General features: G+C 37.8%; 1 protein-coding gene across 1 annotated transcript in view; it reads left to right on the forward strand.

The window, feature by feature from the left end:
• Positions 1-20367, forward strand: part of CRIM1 (cysteine rich transmembrane BMP regulator 1) — a 568056-nt gene that overhangs the window by 485908 nt on the left and 61781 nt on the right. The window contains exons 9-10 of the mRNA XM_075203677.1: positions 2208-2364; positions 18426-18547. Coding sequence (XP_075059778.1) covers positions 2208-2364; positions 18426-18547 — 279 coding nt within the window. The remainder of the gene's footprint in view (positions 1-2207; positions 2365-18425; positions 18548-20367) is intronic.

Raw genomic sequence — 20367 nt, forward strand, 5'->3', positions numbered from 1 at the left:
GGGAATAACCTTCCAAAAGACCGGGGTCTAATTCCTGGGTTAGATTAGTAGGTGACCCGTTCACACTCAGCCCCGACCCGGGTCGTCGGGGCTTGCCCCCGCCATAACCAGGGTTTTTGAGGCAGTGTAACCGGGGTATTATTAAATTTAAAAGTGGATTGGACACTTTCTTACTAGAAGTGGTATATCTAGCTTTTAATAGTAGCGGATGTTTCAGAGGGGTGTTTTATCCATTTTTGGTTTCAGGAAGAAAATATTTTTCCCCATATGAAGCTTAATTGACAATTGATATAACGGGTAACTCTCAATAACATTTTAGATTCCACAGAAGTATTCAAACAGCAAACGTTACATAATGGTAATAATGACATATATAATACATTAATATATTAGTGATGCTAATACATATATAAAATCCTACAAATAATATCTTTAGAGATGGTGAGTTCTGATGTCATTGCTTGTAGTTGTACTTCACAATATATAAGGAATAATGTTCTCCCGACTTTAAAGTAGGGATATTAGAATGGATATCCGTGACATATTTAAATGAGCTTTACCTGTGCTGGGCGACTTCTAATAACCTTATAATTTATAGGAAAGTATGTATTATTCTATATATATCTACAAAGATGCTGGTAGTTTATTTGTAACATTTGTTTACTTTAATTTAGTGTGGATTTATTGTTATGACTGCTGTGTTTTCATCACTGCTGTTTTATTTTCTATATATTCTCTTTTGTTGTGGTTATATTGTATCTAAGCAACAAAGTTGAATGTGAGTACATACAATGTAGCCTTACCATTACAGTAAAAACATAGGTTTCACCACTTGACTGTTTTTAAGTACATTATAAGAAAGGTTTTACAGCTAAATTTATTGTATTTGCTGAAAGCATTCACAGCCGTTAGCCAATTGCAAATGTATGCTGCATACCTGAGGTTGTGACTGTTGTAGGTATGACATGCATATCAACTAAATGTAATAATGCAGCTGTGTAGCATATATCATATGTGTTAAGGAAAAATAATGACTGACCTAGCAATGCTACCCATCAGGGCTGCATTATAAGTGTGCTTGGTACGACAATATATTGCAGACACAGACATACCACGAACATAATCTAAACTAATATGGTACATTACTGACAGACCAGTTTATTTATCTGTATCGCATAAATAGCAAGGATTCCTGAAAATCCTTAAAATATCTAGGAAATCATGAGTCAGAAAAACAAAATTGTACTAAGGAGTATTAACAGTCTGCTTGAAAAAATGCAAAACTACCGTGGGAAAAAGAATAGTTTGAGAACTGATTACCGTAATAACTTAAGGGTAAAACATGCCTATTTATAAGTACAGTTTGTTTAGCCTAGAGATACATTTTGCTGTGTGATTACACATTGATTAACAGGACAAGGACTTGTCATGTTATTTGATTTGCTATTTTGAAGTAAAATTCTTAGACGCTAACCATATAGAGGCCACATTAATTGGAAAAATAGTAACATTTTTAATAAAACAGAATAATGGCACAGTGGTTAGCATTGCTGCCTTACAGCGAAGTTTGTATGTACTCTCCATGTTTACGTGGTGTTCCGGTTTCCTCCCACAGTTTAAAGATCTACTGGTACGTTAATTAGTTTCTGACAAAATTGATCCTAGGGGATATATTTACTAAACTGCGGGTTTAAAAATATGTTCTTCCCTATAGCAACCAATTTTGTTATCATTTATTTAGTACATTCTACAAAATGACAGCTAGAATCTGATTGGTTGCTATAGGCAACATCTCCACTTTTTCAAACCCGCAGTTTAGTTAATATACCCCATGGTCTGTGTATGTGGTAGGGAATGTAGATTGTAAGTTCCAATTGGTTAGGTACTGATGCGAATGACTACATATGCTCTGTACAGCACTATGTGATATGATTGGTGCTATATAAATAGTAATAAAAAATTCTTAAAAAACGAAAGCCTAAAAAATGTTGGTTATAGGCTTGGAAAATGAGATTTTCCTTGACATAGTATAAGGTAAAAATATATACTGTATATGTAGTATTATTTAAATGGCAGAATGTGTCCATCCATACTTAACCTCTTAACCACTGTCTGAAAATGAGTCATGCAAAATATATAATGTTTCCAAAATATGTAACTTTGCAATACAAACCATATAAACTAAATTTTATTTTTATGTTTTAAAGGAGAGGAGCTTTGCACTGGACTTATATCAGGTTGTGCCTTGGACTGTCCATATGGCTTTCAGACCCACCATCATAACTGTGAGATCTGCCAGTGCCGGCCGCGGCCCAAGAAGTGCAAGCCTGTGGTCTGTGACAAATACTGTCCGTTTGGTTACCTGTAAGTATTCATGGCGCTCTGTCATTGTTGAGGAAATGTTAGTCTCATAAAAACTCGTAAAATTCTGGGTTATCTCTCCCTGAAGCCTCCAGCATGAAATAGTATTGCGCACCAGAAACTCGCTGCATTTTAATAAATGTGCTGTCTGACAGAAGTGTCTGCAACCTCTGTGTGTGCATATTTTTGCTAGAACATCCTCATTTATTACAATTACATGCCTGCCTCTGCTGTGTTGCTTAAGCAGGTGCACAAAACGAAAGTGGTTCCCAATTGCTACCTTGTGTACTTATATTACACTGTCGGTACATCCTAATGCATTTTTATATAAACCCCCTGGAATTCCATTACATTTTGGTTTTGCTTGTCAGTCATGTATCCATCCCTCTGTATGCTATACTAAACGCTGTGCGTTGTGAATTCAAATTGAAATTCCTAGCAGTAAAATGTGTACACGGATTGTTTTATTATTTTTAGTGAACTCTTCTCAGCTGTATATTCAAACTAATAAGCTGTATTAATGAAATATTTGATAGGAACAGTATGTCTTAATAAAATATGTCAAGGACACATGTACTGTAACCATTAGCAACCAATCAGATGCTAGCATCCATTAGTCAGACTACGCTATCAAATGCTAATATCTGATTGCTATAAGTCATGGCACATCATGACTCTATGTCCCATGTTATTAAATAAGTTCCTATGGTTTGAGGCAACTGGGTTACAGGTGCAACTTCCAGCCTTACCCCATCAAATATAGTACTATGTTTAATATATTGTAAATGTAGAGAAATTTTAAATAAGCACAAGTGTATTACTTAAGTACACAAGCAACCAATTTGTTGTGGGTTGTAGATAATTCAGTTTGTTATATGGCCTGACTGTATAACCTTTGTAGTGTGGACATTCAATAGATAAATTGCCTGTGATGTCTGACCTTAATTGATATTAAATTATGTGATTTAGGAGAATTCAGACCAATAACTGGTGTGGAACTGATATGCTAGTGAGCTTACCAGCTGTTTAATTTCATAAAATGCACATGTCACCTTCTGCAGATAAGACAGCCATTTTGTGAGCTGAACAAGCATTGCAGACAATACAACATAAAGCGCAAAATGAATTCTCAGTAGTATTACTTTTTTTTTCTTTTCTATATTTTTATTATTACACATGCATCTATTGGCAGTCGTAATTAGGGCATAATAATTTAGTATTTTCATATAATTTTTTGGAATGTTCCAGGGAAGTTACCAGGGGCCTGATTCATTAAGGATCTTAAGTTGAGAAACTTCTTATTTCAGTCTCCTGGACAAAACCATGTTACAATGCAAGGGGTGCAAATTAGTATTCTGCATATAAGTTAAATACTGCCAGTTTTTTCATGTAGCACACAAATACTTGATAGCTTATTTGTACACTGAAATTTAAAGTTGATATTTGTGTGCTACATGAAAAAACAGTCAGTATTTAACTTATGTGCAAAACAGAATACAAATTTGCACCCCTTGCATTGTAACATGGTTTTGTCCAGGGGACTGAAATAAGAAGTTTCTTAAGTTAAGATCCTTAATGAATCAGGCCCAAGATTCTTTATTCCCATCATGGTTATTTAATTAAAATGTTTTCAATAATGCACAACAAGGTAAATTAATACATATTACTTACTATACATAGGTCTAGTAAAATACATTCAGAAACATTACATCAGAACCATATTCAAGTTTTATACAATAATCTAATAGGTAGGTACTACATATATCAATATACAATATATCTATAGTAATAGTAAATTGAAATAAAACATAGACCACAATTAATATATCAAGAACTGAACACCCAGATTCATCATTAGCCCCAATTAATGCATAAGGTGACATAATCCATTTGGACCAGACCTTTAAGAATTTGGATTCACTTTTTCTGCTAAGACAAACAAACCGCTCATGACCCAATGTTTCATTGACTAAATCAAGCCAGAACTTAGGGCCCCCAGGTGCCAACCAAGTGGCTAGACATACTTTGGCCAAGGTGAGGAGATTAACCACATATTGGCTACATGTTTTACCCAAGAGACTTTTAATTGTTAAACCAAATATAGTTATTTTTAGGTAGTGTAAACACATGGATACTCCAGTGTCTTGTATGCAGTTTAATAACAATAACCAAAGCCCAAAAAGTACATAAGCTTTCTCCAAATTTTTCGGCAATTTGTTTCCTCCCTTGTACTAAATTGTATTATTTTGACTGGTGAGAGGTACACCCTATGCCATATATAAAGCTGAATTTGACTCTCTGGTATTTCGTAATGCATTACACCATTCCTCATCTGTTGAAGCTCCTAGTTCACCTTCCCATTTTAATCAGAGTGCCAGCAAATTATCCCCATACTTTTATTACAAATTTATAAATTAAAGATATATTTTTGCTAGTCCCATATTGCAGAATTTTTCATAGGAGTATCCAATAAAATAGGAACTCCACTCCTAAACTGCAACATAATGAAGCTGCAAATATTTATAAAAAGCTGTCCTAGGGACCCCTTACGCAGTTTGAATATTTTCAAAAATCACAGTAGAATTACTTTAATTTATAAAAAGCTTCTTCAGCAGGTGGGGTAGGATAGTGCGAATGGCAAAACACCAACCACACTTATAGAGTCATGATAAATGCAAAGCCTCTCATTCCCGGAATAATGCAATTACAGACACATTAAAAAAATGACAACCAACAATTCAGGTACATGAACATACCATTAGACACATGGACGTCAATTTTAAAAGTGACACTTACATTCCTGCTGTTAAGGGGTCAATGCAAGGAGCCGGTGGGTGTACAATGTTTTTTACAAGGACTTGTACACCCACTGGTTCCTTGCATTGTCCCCTTAACAGAAGGAATATAAGTGTCGCTTTTAGAATTAACGTCCATGTGTCTGACAGTATGTTCGTGTATCGGAATTTTTTTTTTTTTGCTGTCTGTAATCGCCCCATATCAGGAATGAGAGGCTTTGTGCTTATCATGTCGCTTTAAGTGTGGTCGGTGTTTTGTCATTCGCAGGAATGACTACCACTGGCTTCAACTATATGTAGACGAAACATGTACTTTAAGGACAATTTTGTTCGCGTTTTACTGTGTTATGATTTCAGTGTGCACCTAGGTAGAGGTAGATGACAAATGCCTGAAGTACACAAAGAGCACACTGGGGTATACCAATATTATTATGTTATTCTGTAAGATACTATGCAACTTGATTATACACACAAAATACTTCCATATGTTGTGAGACAGTTTAAAGTTATTACTTATAATACATAAGGAATGAAGGGGTAGCATGATCAAAAATGGCTGGTGATGTTTGGCTGTGCATTGTGGGAGATGGAAAGAAAACTCTGACATACTGCCTCTGACCTACTGATTACATGTAGTCTAAAATGCCCTTAACAATTTGTTGAGATTACTGCTTTTTATGTAAGGTGATTTGGCTGCTGTAAAAGAATATATTTCAATTTTTGGAAAATAACAAAATAATTGCGTTTTCTGCCTCACTAGTGGAGTCATTACCAAGTAAAGGGATTTAGCGTAAAAGATAAGGGAGAAGCAAATACTTGCAAAATTAAGGCAGATATGTTAGAAACATATATATAGTTGTCATTGCAAACAATAGTCCTTATTTAAACCATGCAGCTGCTGTACTAACGATACATAAAGACTGTGATTTTGCTCCGCTCATTATCTCCATTTGTATTTGCATATGAAAAGTTTTCTAGAACCGGCAGGGCAGTAAAGGAATCAGGATGATATTCTCCCCATAAAATAAACGTGCTATGGATATATTATTGAGGAATAATGCTTACAGCAATGTACCTGCTGTATGAAGGCTAGGAGACATAAAGACACTGGAGAAAATAGGGTACCATTAGATATCATTACACTGGAGAGCATTATGACTTTGCTGGCTGATACAATATATTGTCCCAGCTGTTGAGTGCCGGCTTACCCAGTCTGGGTCATGTTATTCCCCTGCCAGTTCTGTGAAAATCGCCCTCTCTCAGACTTGAGTAATTTAATTTCAGTACATTGTGTGGAGCAGCGAAGATCAGAAACTTTTGAAGGCTTTTGAAATATTGCTTCACACTTATTTAGTTGTGCTTTATAGAAGTTGCATTTTTACGCTGCTGGTAAATTATTTCTGAAATGTACCTATATTGTTTTCCAATTTAGTTTATTATGGTCTAAATTGGTTCTTTTCAATTGGTGGTCTGAAAGCTACAGTTGACTCTATTAGGGGAAATTCAATTCCCTGCGATGAGCTGTCAGACATCACGGAGATGTCCAGCTGCGGCCATTTCCAGGTGCTACGGTACCCAAGCATCACAGATTTTCCTTCGCAACCTCTCTGAGTTACATTGTGATGTTACATTGCTGCACAGTGACTTTACGGCTGTTACAGAGCCACTCTACAGCACATTGTGGGGAGCTGAGAAACTCTGACCTTCTCTGAGGACCTCTGTAGAATATACTGGCTGATAGCATACAACAGTAGTCTATACTTTTACTGTGCATCAGAACATCTCAAGTTGTGTCAAGGTACAGGTACATCGTACATGCCAATAGTCCCAACATTTCTGAGGTTTTGTAGTTTATATGTGCAGTGCGCAGGTGCAGACTTACGTAACTGATGCTCTGTTCTGTATAGTCTTCCATGTCCTTTTTGGATCTTACTTTTCAATATTGAAGTATCTATAGATACACAGGGCTAAGTTAGCTGCTGCTCGTGTTTAATGCCTGCCAGCCCCTTTATCATTCAACAATCGATTCTACTATAGAAAGCCGATTCTGGACATGGGATCCAGAGAGGACATGTAGCACAGAGCCTGGAAGGTGAATGGTGGTGTATACATTTTTAATTGTTATTATTTATAACACGCCAGAATACTCTGCACTGCTTTAAAATTGAGAACAAGACAATGAGGAAGTGCAATGGTAAGCATTTGTTCTATAATGGAACACTAGTGTTATAATATGGCCAGTGCTAGCATATTATGGACAATGCTTGGAGGATAACATCATGTGACCACTGCCCCCATTGTGAGGTGGCCCCACCCCCTTCTCATAGTGTCCTGATTCAACAACTTGGAATATTGGGAGGTATGCATATTTGTGTTCTTTAAATTATTATTTATGTTACAAAACTTACACACATAAATAATACCACACACAGTAATTTGAATAACCATACCCAAAGTTGTACAGTGCAATGAAGGTTATCATTTTCCCATTGCATGCAGTTAACTATTCAGCAAAAAGGTGTGTCTGCAAATCTTATCCAGTGTTGTCAATTATGAGACATAACGCCAGTTTGCGTTGTGTATCTTGTGTGAAATCACTCTGCACATGTCCAGAAAGTGACTGCACGCTTATGCTCCTATGCAGTTCTCTGTGATTCTGGCACTTACGTCACCTGCATCTGGAGAGGTGTGTCAGGGCAGGGAATGGGAGTGCAAACACAGGATGAGTACATTAAATGCAGGTTCACACAAATGTGGCTCATGCAGACCTGCAGAATCACTTATGTACGCCTGGTAGGAAGCATTTGTTTTGCACCTGCTGTACGGCAGGTGCCTATACGTGCTGCTGACTTATCGTAAACCAGGAGCATATGCTACTGATGTGGAGGTGGTTGCATTTTGAGATGTGTATGACTCTACATATGGACATAACTATGTTCAGTTTCCGTGTTCTTTTCTTAAGAGTACGTTACTCTCATTTTGCATCCAACTCTACGACATTTTGGTGTAGACATTTTCACTCTCTGCATTGCAACCTGATCACAGGAGGACTTGTGGTGGCATATCTCCCAACCAGGGGCAGGCTGGGCTGGGAGGCAGGGGGGCATCTGCCCCCGAGCCAGTCCCATAGTGGGCTACCTTGGGCTGGGTCATCTGCATTTTTTTCCTTCTTTAAAATGTTCCTAATAGGCTACTGAGTCAAGTCTTGCCCCTGGGCTAAAATTTGACAGCTCTCCCCTGCCCCCAACTGTCCCAATTTTGGCAGGACAGTGCTAATTTGAGTTCTCTGTCCGCCATTCTGCTTAATGGGCACTCCCCCTTTATGATGTGAACACTCCCCCATTGTGATATGGCCACACCACCTGTTCTGGTTCAAGTTGCTACAACGTAGGGAGGTATGGCAAGGGTGCACATGCAGGGTTATTCATTACCATGCAGTCTGTTGTGCATACTTTCCAACTTTCTGAAGTTGGCTTCCGGGAGCCTGCCGAGGGGGGCGGGGCACCAAAATCTCGTCATTTTAGACCCACCCCTGGTAATGTAATGACGCAAACGCGTCATTTTACAATGGGGAAGGGGCCAAATGCCGCGATTCCCAGAGAGTCGCGGCATTTTGGACCAAATTCTGCCCACTTTACTAGGAAGTGGGCAGATTCGGGAGATTGCCATACTCTCTCAGGAGTCTGGGAGACTCACCCAAAATGCGGGAGTCTCCCGGACATTCCGGGAGAGTTGGCAAGTATGCGGTTGTGCCATTCCATTCCCATTTCCCTGTGCTGAAATCCTCCATCACCTCTGATGTGGAGAAGGAGTGCTCTTTTCATGGTTTAGAGCAGAACTGTACGTTTCCTTGCAAAATGCAGTGTCACAAATCATCATGCGTCATTCTTTTTATTTTCAGTAGTGTTTCTGGTCTAGAGGAAGAATGTTCTGAGAACAAGTAAGCCACCTTGTGCTTTTCTCTGTGTTTAGCATTTAATATAAGTGTCCGTGTACAATTTTAGCTCAGAGCTTGCCATATTAGAGTGGTCTTATGAAGGAGCCTTCTTGCTATTTTACATAGTTGAAGCATAACAAATGTTCTTTTAGAACACATTGACCTTCCATGACTCACTGTAATCATCACAAATTCTTGTGAAGCAATTTACATGCTCATATGTAGGTGCATCAATAATATGTCTTGAAGGTTGGCAAAAAGTTGATTATTATGATTAAGTAATTAACAAATTATTCACTTTAGTACAGACCATCGTCTGGTAATTAATTCCCTTGCCGCTAGGTAATTTCATGTTGTGAGAGGATTATTTTCTGTTATAACCTAAATTGTTGTTTTTTCCTCATTTCCAGAGAAATATGTTCTTTTATTAGGCTTGTTAAAATGATACTGTCGTTTTCTAAGAGAGTTCTTTTATTTTTGTTCAACTAATAAGGATTTTTAAAATACATATAACTGAATTATATCATTATAAATGTAAAATAGGAATTGACAATCGTTTATAGTAATATATTTATCTTACATGAAGAAGTATGGAAGAATACAAAGTTCAATTCATTTAATATAATATGACCGTTGCATATTAAAACTGAATTACCACCCCAGGGGCTGCTCATTGCAGCAGATTTTACCCGGGGGCTCTGCCGGTTTTGTAATACAGAAGCAAATTAATTTGGTTAACCTAGATTAAATGTCATTGGAGGGGAGTTAGAAGTGGGAGTTTGCAGCTTGTGATTGGTTCTGCCACTTACGATTTTCGTCCAGGACTGCAAGGGGAACAAATAAGCCGCAGTAGAACGGCTCTACAGATGAAGTGAGGGCCGGAGACCCAGCATTACCTCTTTTAACTAGGATCATCATACTTAGACTCACCGTCAATACAAGTTAGCGATATGACTTTATAGAGCTCACTGTGAATTCTTCCATTTCAAGCTATTTATTTGTAGAAAATATGTACGTTTTGAGAAATACAGTGAAGAAAGGTTCATTAGGATAATTTACTAACAATTTGTAAAAATGCAAACAAAAAAAAAAGTTAGCGTTAATAGATCTAGATCTCGCAGCATTCCTGCAAGCAAACCACAAGATCACTGTCACATTTGGCCAAATCGTGGTCAGAATGTGGCCACACACAGAGAATGATGATGATAATCTTCCAAGTGCATTTAATAAAATGCCCAATAATGATTGTGTCAATTGCGGTGGGATAACTCTGGGGTATCACTGTTGTTTGGGTACCACACTTGTGGCTATATTACCTCATTATTGGTAATGGCAGTGTTACAAAATGCCTACTATTATAATCTATGTGGATTCTGGTTTTCTGTCACATGAGCATTTTGTAATTCTACACTGACAATAACAGAGATGGAAAGTAGCCCTTTTTCACATCAGAATTATTGGAAATTCCCATTTTCAAACAAGTTTGTTCATTTAAATCTGTAAGTTTAAATATACATATTTGCCAATACAACATGATACATTTGAGCTTTGTTTTGAGCTTTACTTTGGAACAGTGGTTAACAACTCTGGGTTGTTAACCACAGCAGTCCAAGTTTTAAGGAAATATACGTTCTTGAGTACAGGTGACTTAGGGAATCATTAACTACATGTGTTCAAAAATAAGTGATTTAGAAGATATTGCAATGCATGGCCCAATGTAGAGTAATACGTATGATTAGGTTATCAGACACTGCTAGGCCAGCTTAGGGCTGTCTGCACCACCACTTCCACTTCAAAAATAATTTTTGAAGTTTCCTTGTCTGCAGATGTTATCTCTTTTAATAGCAGGATTAATACTCTAACTGCTGCAACAATGCTGCAGGGAACTTGGTGATGATGTCACAGTGGCAAGACAGACACTGCAGTGCATCGTGGTAGATGTATTGGGATTCACAGAAACCTCTGCAAAAGGTGTTTTTGGTAGCTCATTAATAAATGATAAGGGAACATTCGAAAAATATTAGCGATGGAATTAGAATTTAAGCAACATATTCTTTATACTAAGATCTACGCAGATCTTTTGTAAGCTGTCTTACACTTTACAAAAGGTAGAATGAGGCAGCGGGGATATATACAATACATTTTGAACACTTTGGTGCAGGGTACTTTGTATTGCCCGCTTCTCAGCTCCTTGGGCTCCAATAACAAAGTTTTCATTGGGATGCATTCTCAGATACATTTTCTAATAGCAGCAATCACCCCATATCCATGTTTGACAATACGTCCATTTACTTATTGAAGTGCAATCTCTGGGTTAATATAATCATCTCTTGCTTTCAGGTTGTTTTATTCTATTTCCAGTACTTGATTTATTTTGGTAAATATTTTTTTTAAAAATTGTTATGTATACATTGCTCACAGTGTGACAATTAATTATCACCATGGCCTTGTACCAGGGCTCCTAGGTAGACAACCCAGTATGTAAAGTAAAGTAAATGAAGGTCAGTGCCTTGTATCCATCCGCTCAAAGGAGATGCTGCTACAAATGAGTTCAATCTAGATTATTTTGCTCTGCAAAATGAAATCTTGTTTTTGGGGAGGGACCAGTGCAACAGTGTGGTTTTACTTTTAGCACGGATATAGTAGCATAGTATCCTTTTGATGAAAGTGAGATCTGTAAGAAAGATATGATATTTTAATGTCTGCTGGATGACTTTTATTGAGTGTTCCTTTGGCATTTGAGTATTTATATGAATCAAATGCAGTGTGTACTATATTTCAGCTCTGGCTCTGGCATGGATGATCGAGTTATATTGTCAGCTCAATGCAGTGTAAAATTCTTTATCACTTCTCTAGCTGTCACATACCAGTAGTTTTATGGAAGTGTCTTTTCCAGGATAGGGCAGCACTGGTGTTTTGATGGTTTAGTGATAATGTATTAACCCACGAAATGCATATTTTCATTTTAAAGGCAGTACTGAATTAAGAGCCTCACTGACCTGGAACCGGAAATTATGATGAGTCTATCCTAACCATGGACTTTTCTTTCATGTCGGATCTTGCTCTTCCATCATTTCAAATTGTATTGAATTTCACAAAATATAATTTTAATATATTCCTAATGTATCGTAAACATATATCCATTTAATCCAGTTATTTTTCCAAAAATAGCTGATCATAAAGAGTATATGATTATACAGATGACATGGGCTTCCAGTTCCGGATTCTACAAAATTAAAATAGAAAAGGTAAAAAAAAGGTAAAAAAAATAATAATAAATAAAAAAATAATAATTAAAAAAAACACAGAAAAAAATTATTTTTTTAAATAGTTAAGAATTTTTTCCTGTGGGCAGAGCCTGCTAACGCCCAGAGAATAGCAGCAGTACTTGTACCCCTGCTGTCCTTATTGGTAATTAGCAAGCCCCCAGCCATGTCTGCCTGCTATAGCAGGTGATAGCTTTCACCAGCTAGGGGCTTTGGTAAATAGGTAGAAGCCCTAAATCCTATGAAAAATCCACTTTTTGCAGGATTTAGGGCTATTACTGTTATTAAATAGACCCGAGTTGCTGTGTTATCAGTGATACTTAAACAGAGAATAGCATTGTGTTTGATCCTCTAATTGTGAGTATAAATTCTGATAATTTGAGTATGTAAACAGCTTCTCTTTAAAAGGTTATAATAGTGCAATGCTATCTGTAATACTGCAGTTACAGCTGCTGATATCTCACATGGGAAATCAAACATGGCTGCTGCAGTGGATCAGATAGAAAGAAACAGATGCTTTTAATATGTTGCACCCTTTTAACTGGATTCCCAGTTTGATTTATTTTCTTAAATCAGATCTCATCTAATAGGTATCTAATTTGATGTCATTGTGAGTTAGGACCGGTGAATATTTTTAATATTTAAACTACATATAGTTTTAAGAAAGTTTCAGTTATAGGCTTCCAAGTGTAAGCTGGAGCTTTCAAACTTTGAGGCTATTTATTGATTATTTAGTAACCTTTATTAATATAAATAAAAATGCTACCACATACAGACTAAAGGGTCTATTTAGTAATGGGTGAAATGTGCTATCTCTAACGAGATGGGTGTATTTGCTTTTTCTTATACAACAAGGGGTCACTGCCAACCATAACAGTGCAATCTCTGGCATTAGCCCCCACCTGCAGTAGGATTCACAATGCAAATTGTTGGGAAGTCTATTTAATAAGCATCGCAGCAGTAACGGGCTCTGCTTGTTCTGTTATCAACATCTCTGGATGGCAATAACAGAGCAAATTAATTAAAAATACTTTATTATTTAAATAAAGCATTTTTTTTAAATGTGAATGCTTTTAAAATATTTTTTATATTAAGCTATTAATAGCTTGGTCACACTGGCCCGCAAAGCAGTAAGTTATGCCTTATCTCCCCAAGTCAAAATCGCTGAGGAAGCTGAGTATCTCCTACAATATTTTAAAGATAGAGTGCACGATAGGTGATTATCGCGGCAATAGAAAATGAACATTATTGTCAGATTTTAATAGATAGACCCCTACATTCTCTATCCCACAAACACACTAACGTTAAACCACCAGTGTGTTGTAGGACTATGGGAGGGGTCCAGGGTTTAACCATACTTGCCCACTCTCTCGGAATGTCTGGGAGACTCCTGAATTGCGGTTAGGCCTTACGGACTCCTGGGAGAGTAGGCCATTCTCCCGCATCCTGTCCACTTCAAGTGGACAAGATATGAGTCGCCATGACTCGTATTGCAGTGACTCACTTAATTTTGGCCCAGCCCACACATGGCAAAATGACGCTTCACCTTACTCTTCACCTCCTCTCTGGGATCTCCCGAGGGGAGGTGTAACAAGTTGTCATTGCCTGTGTCATTGCCCTTGCAAAGTGAATCTCCATTTACACGAAGTAGATCTCATTGGCAGCACGGTGGTGTCGTGGTTAGCACTTCTGCCTTACAGCACTGGGGTCATGAGTTCAATTCCCGACCATGGCCTTATTTGTGAGGAGTTTGTATGTTCTCCCCGTGTTTGCGTGGGTTTCCTCCGGGTGCTCCGGTTTACTCCTACACTCCAAAGACATACTGCTAGGTTAATTGGCTGCTAACAAATTGACCCTAGTCTGTCTGTCTGTCTTTGTGTGTGTGTTAGGGAATTTAGACTGTAAGCCCCAATGAGTTCTCTGTACAGCGCTGCGGAATTAGTGGTGCTATATAAATTAATGGTGATGATGATGATGATTACTATGTATCCTAATTCCAGACAGAATTTGCTTTCTGCTGGGTGCTAGCTGAATCATGTTATTCTTCTTGTTCTCTCTCCAGTCTTCACTTTTGAGTATTGGAACATCAGAATCAATCAGTGCATGAACATGTATTTGAGACACAGGTCAAAATATGAAAAATACAGTTCTCCCTATGAAACATACACTGCAATTGCAGGTGGATCCATAGTGTTATCTGTTATTCTGCAGTTCAGTTCAAGCTCCCTGAACTGTTTTTTTCATGCATTTGACATTGCCTTTTAGTAGGCTATATGACATGAAATACATCTAGAATCCATGTGTATTTTTATATGCTGGATGCGTCCATGTGGATACATAGCCATAGGCATGTCTCTAAGTGGCCCAGGGGATCTATATTCCTGTATTTTCTAAGAAACACAAGTGGTTACACTGCAGCAGGGCATTCTGGGTAGTTACTTACACATAAGTAGCCACATGTTTGTCTTGCTGCTTTATTCTGATCAATATGAAATGAATGAGAAAAGGAGACAAGCCTGTGTAATTGTACAGACACCAATCCTATTTATAAAGTGCTATTAGGCAATTGCTGTTCTCATACTTCTCTACCTCTGCAGCTTTTATTAGAAGTCCTAATGTTAGGAGAGGTGGTGAGAATTGCAGTGTAATTGCAGTATTATACAGCACTGCTGCAATCAATGTATAGCTGAGCAAAACAGCTTCACTAAATCCTTGCCCTTGAAATATCATATCATAATTGGTACTCAGAGATTTACAAAGACACTTTTCTTCGACTGTGGGTTGTTATTTCATTGGACCAAGTTCTTTTCCAAGTTTGTGTAGTCAAAAAGTTTAATGTCTGAGAAATCAGTCATTTTCAGGAGCCCCCAGAAGGCCAGAGAGTCATACTGTTATAATCATTTTCTACCCTATATTAAGCACCCAGTGTATTTCTCTGCAGAATAAAGAAGACCAAATATGACTCACAGTCTCCAATAATATAATTTTCCCAGCAGCTGCATTTTACCAACTATGTTTCTGTGTGATGCAGAAAATTAGTGAAGGATGTTTATGTTGTAATGGTATTTATTGGTGACGTAGAAAAGAAAAATTAAACAATTGACAGAAGTGTTGCATTTCATACAGGACATCCCACCACAGTGCATTTAATAATGGACGACTTCCTCTTAGAGGAAACTATGTTACTCTCCAAGACTCTTTCTTTGTTTCCAGTAATATATCACATATATGACATTGAGGGGAGGTAGGGATATTTTAGATCTTCTTTTCTGTGTGAAATAAAATGTATTAAAGTATGAGGACCACTGGTACTCATAGTGGTTTTCTGAAGCAGTTAGTGTCTATCTACATAATCATATAGATTAATTTGATCAGTATTATAGTGACACTGAAAGTCAGATATAAATGATTTCCTGTAATATCAGGGTACTGTACGGAGCAGGCAGACCAGTGTGCCTTGTTTTGCAGACCAATGCAAAGACAAGATTTCATTTTGTGGAGTGAGATTATTGTAATGAGAAAAAGAGATGCAGAGGGCTCAAATATAAAACATTTTAATGGTTCATTATATTTCATCAATATGGTTTGAATTAGATCGATTGCTCTCCTGGTATTATCTAGGGCCTGATACTCAGGGACAGAACCAACCTGGCCTGGATGAACCAGGTGAGAAAGTCATTGATATAGCCTGTTTGCCAAAATTTGGGCAAAAATTCTTAGGTTGTTCAAGAGAGAAATTGGTCCATAAATCCCACAAGCTGTGGAATCCTTGCCCACATCTTGCTTTGTGGATAACAGAGATCGTAGCGGTACTAGTGGCTGAACCAAAGGAGCCACCATCTCATGCAGAGTTAAACAGGTGTCACGTTAATTGTACTGGATTCACCAGTGACTGGTATTGACACAACTAAACAGGGAGTCACGGAGCAAGGAGGTATGGACTTGGCTACGTGAGGTTTGCAGGTCGCGGTTCTATGAGTTAGTCACCAGTGCAATAAAATAGTGAACAGGAATGGTCGAACAATCTGGGTCAAAGCCAATTGAATCCAGGAGAATGATCAGGCATTAGCCAAATGTCAGAATCACAGCAGACAATGAGGTACCAAACGATAAGCAAGGGAGTAGTCAAGGAACAAGCCAGTGGTCAGAACCAAACAGTAGACAACAGGAACAGGTAACAGGCAGCAGGAACGCAAAAGCTTGTGAACCAATTCTTTGGCACCAGACATAGTTAGGAGGAGCCTTATATAGAGGGAAGTGGCCCCTAATTGTTGGATGGCGATTTAGACGGTCAGATACAGCTGACCGCCGACAGAAAGAAGGTAGAGATGCGCATGCGTGCCCAGCATAGCCGCCCATGATCCGGCAGAGCGTCCCGTTGCTTGGTAACGGGACGTGGGCAGTGATGGAGGATAGGTGTCCTTCCCCAGCTCCTAAGGGAAGTGAAGGGATGGCCCCTGACAACAGACCTATAAGTTTGTGGGTAAGAGAACCAGGACATTTTTTATAGGAGATCGCTGGAAAGATATCTGGACCAGAGGTGGAGAAGGACTTAAACGGCTGTGTAACTGATACAGTTTCCTCAGCTGTTACAGGGGAATTGAAAGTTGTAATCACTTCTGGCGATAATTTAGGAAGATTATAGGAAGATAAATAATCAACTATCCTAATCTGCAGGGGGGGGGGGATTAAGGTAAATTATAGAAGAGGCCATAAAAGGATTGAAATTCATACAGGATTTTTCGAGTATCATAAGTGAGGGGGCCGTGTGAAATTTTAAGGGACTATATCGTATTCCGGGTTTGATGTTGACAGAGTCTGGTGGCCAATAGAGTGTCTGCTTTATCACTTTTCTTGTAAAACCTTTGGTTCAGCCACTTGTCTTAGCACTGAACCTGAAACTGAACTGAGTCTGGGATAATTAACAAGATTGTGACCGCCTGGAGTTACAGCAATTTCATCCCAATGGCAACATGATAATGGACAGGAGTCCCTATAAACCATTGTATTAAGAGAGTAAAATAAACGACACACACCATTTCAAAGTAGACTTCAATTGAATAAAACACACACTAAAATTTAAGATCATCACTCCTTTAAATAAAAAATGTGTAATTCTAAATTAATCCAGCACCCACAGTGCAGGTGGTGAAGGATAACCCCAGTGCTTTTCAATGCTGTACTGGGAGGGTGCACATTGTACTTTGCACCCCTTTTGCTTTCTCTTTCCACATGGAGGCAACAGCACTTTACTGACCAGCCAGGGACTGGATTTCACTCTAGCAGAGGGACTCCAAACTTAGGATCTCCATAATATAGTGGAAACCAGCCCAAGCTATATAGCAATGGATCTAGTTGAAGATTTGGGGAGAGGACCACATGGTGCATTCTTTAAGGTCCCATTAAAAGTTTAGATGCAGACCCAAGTCTCCAGGCTTTGGTGGAGGAGTACATTTTTATACGCACTCCAAGCAATTTACAAATAGCACACAAAAGTGACATGTGATAAAATTGGAGTTCCCCTCAATCTCTTGATTTATTTAAGCCATAAATATAGCTAAATTGAGCAGTATTTTAGGGGAAAACAAAGTTTATTTAATTGAAATGATTGGTACTAAAAGGGTAGGATATTGGACTTTGATGTGGTATTTTCACTTTTGCACAGCATATTACCGAATGATTTTTCCACCTTTCCGCACATTGAAGCCCACTTCCGTTTGCGGACCATTGAGGCTAGCAGGTGCAAAATCAAGGTATTTTGCAGTGCTCCTTGGTTGAGCTTTGCATTTTGTATCTAGAGATTAACAAATCTGCTGTGAATGACAATTTCAACTTGTTGTTCTAAAAGAATTTATAATTATTTGCTGATTGGAGCATTGTAATTAATGTTGTGACTGATTCAGTTACTTACATTCATTGGTTCATTTCTTTGATTAATTGGTTTTGATGAAACTGGATTTGCATTACTGAATTCTGTATCAGAGTCATAGCTTTGTTTCAGTGACTTTTGTTTCAGTGACTTTTTATATCTCTAACACTCTCCCCCTCTTGTCTTATGCTATGTAGAAAAAACAAACATGGCTGTGATATCTGTCGCTGTAAGAAGTGCCTTGATGTCCCATGCAGCAAGATCTGTCCTATGGGTTTTGAGCAAGACAGCCATGGATGCCTTATTTGCAAGTGTAGAGGTAAGTAGAGGCTTCTCCATTCTTCTATATGTGCCTTCAAAACACCCACCAGATAAAGAAAACGTGTATAAAGCTTACTGAGAGGCAGGTTTACGGATCCTTCAGTGCTAGTAAATGTCATTTCCTGACAGCGTAACCCTATCTTATTAGAGCTTTGCTTCCCATTTGTAATAATTTCATTTTTAATTACTGCAGTCTAATGAAGTAACCCATCATGGAGTAGACAATGACTTTTTAATGAGCAGATATTGAAGCCAAATGGACTGATTGTTTCTGTGCTTATTACATTCCAGTTTAACTTTAATTATTACAAAATTCCAAAATTTTTCTTAGGTTTCTTACATGCTTAAGGCCCTGGTTGCACAGAGATTTTTAGTTTGGGAGATTAAAGCTGGGTACACACTACGGAAAATTATTGCAGATGCAAATTTTGTAACAATTTTACCTATGACTGAAAGTTCCGATGATCATGTCGATTCATGTGTATACACCTACATGATTTACCTTCAGATCTGTTCTCTTCATCTGTCATAACCATCTGCTGAAACGATTGTGACTCTGCACACCTATAGAGGTCTGCCTACTGCTGGCTGTGAGTGCATACACACTTCCACATTTGCACGACATCGTTAGTGATTTTTAGTCAGTTTATACAATCAAAACGATACAATGTGCTTTGGTACGATACTCAGCGTAATCATGTAGAAACAATAGTCAGATGAACAGGACATCTATTCAAAAGTGTAAAGTTCAACCTTCTACTACTTTACTACACTCCTTTCTTTAAATTCAAACTTTTCAGTTTTTCTCCTATCATACTGATTAGATTATCCTTTTTTATGTTGTAAATGTATTTATTTATTTATTTATAACGTGTCTCTTTTGTGTATTTGTATATTTTATTACATTGGTGGAAATGTGCCTAGAAAGACAGTGAAGTTTGACTGGTAGGTGCAAAATGCATCTCTTTAAAAGTACAGAGATGAGGATTGGTTTCTGACACCTCTAAGCTGACGGAGAATTTAAGTAATTTTTCATGGAGGAAAAGGCTGTGCTCTTATCTGTAAAAATGAAGAACACCTTCCTAGATGTGCCCTCTCCACCTGCCAGCTTGTTTAAATAATCATCCTGTAAATTAGGTCACATTTTTCCACTTAAGTGCAAATGTAGGCAGACTCATGTGCCTAATTTACATTTGGCATGGAACATCCGTTATTTGCCAAACTGCTCCAAGCAGACACTGCAAACTTTTGCACCAGGCAGACGCCACCAAGTACAGCTTTATTTACTAGCATTTATAAATGATGCATAATTGCAGTTAAATCTATTATCTGTATAGTGCAAGTAAAGATAGACAGATAAAAAGACAATGACAGTAAAAAAATTCTAGACAATAAAAGCAAATGTTTGAATGATTATAGTTAAGACCTGGAAATGCTTGACATGTGGGTTTGAAAGGGTTAATCAACCATGTCTTTCTAAAATAAACTAAAATTCCCCAAAATTATATCTCACACTCACTATTAAACACAAAGTTTTGCAACACTTAAATTTAGTTCAAGAGCTGACATTCTTAAGAAGCCGTAAGTTACTCCCTGATTGATCCTAAAATGGAATTGCAACCTAATTTCATTTGAGTTACATAAATTAAACAAATTCCTTGGATAAATATAACATTATGAAAAACATTTTAAGAACACGATGACTGAATCTTGTCAAATGTGATATAATATCGTCATCAGCAGCTATTTATATAGCGCCACTAATTCTGCAGGGCTGTACAGAGAACTCATTCACATCACTTCCTGCCCCAATGGAGC

This window comes from Mixophyes fleayi, chromosome 3, assembly GCF_038048845.1.
Source record: "Mixophyes fleayi isolate aMixFle1 chromosome 3, aMixFle1.hap1, whole genome shotgun sequence".
Lineage (NCBI taxonomy): Eukaryota > Metazoa > Chordata > Amphibia > Anura > Limnodynastidae > Mixophyes > Mixophyes fleayi.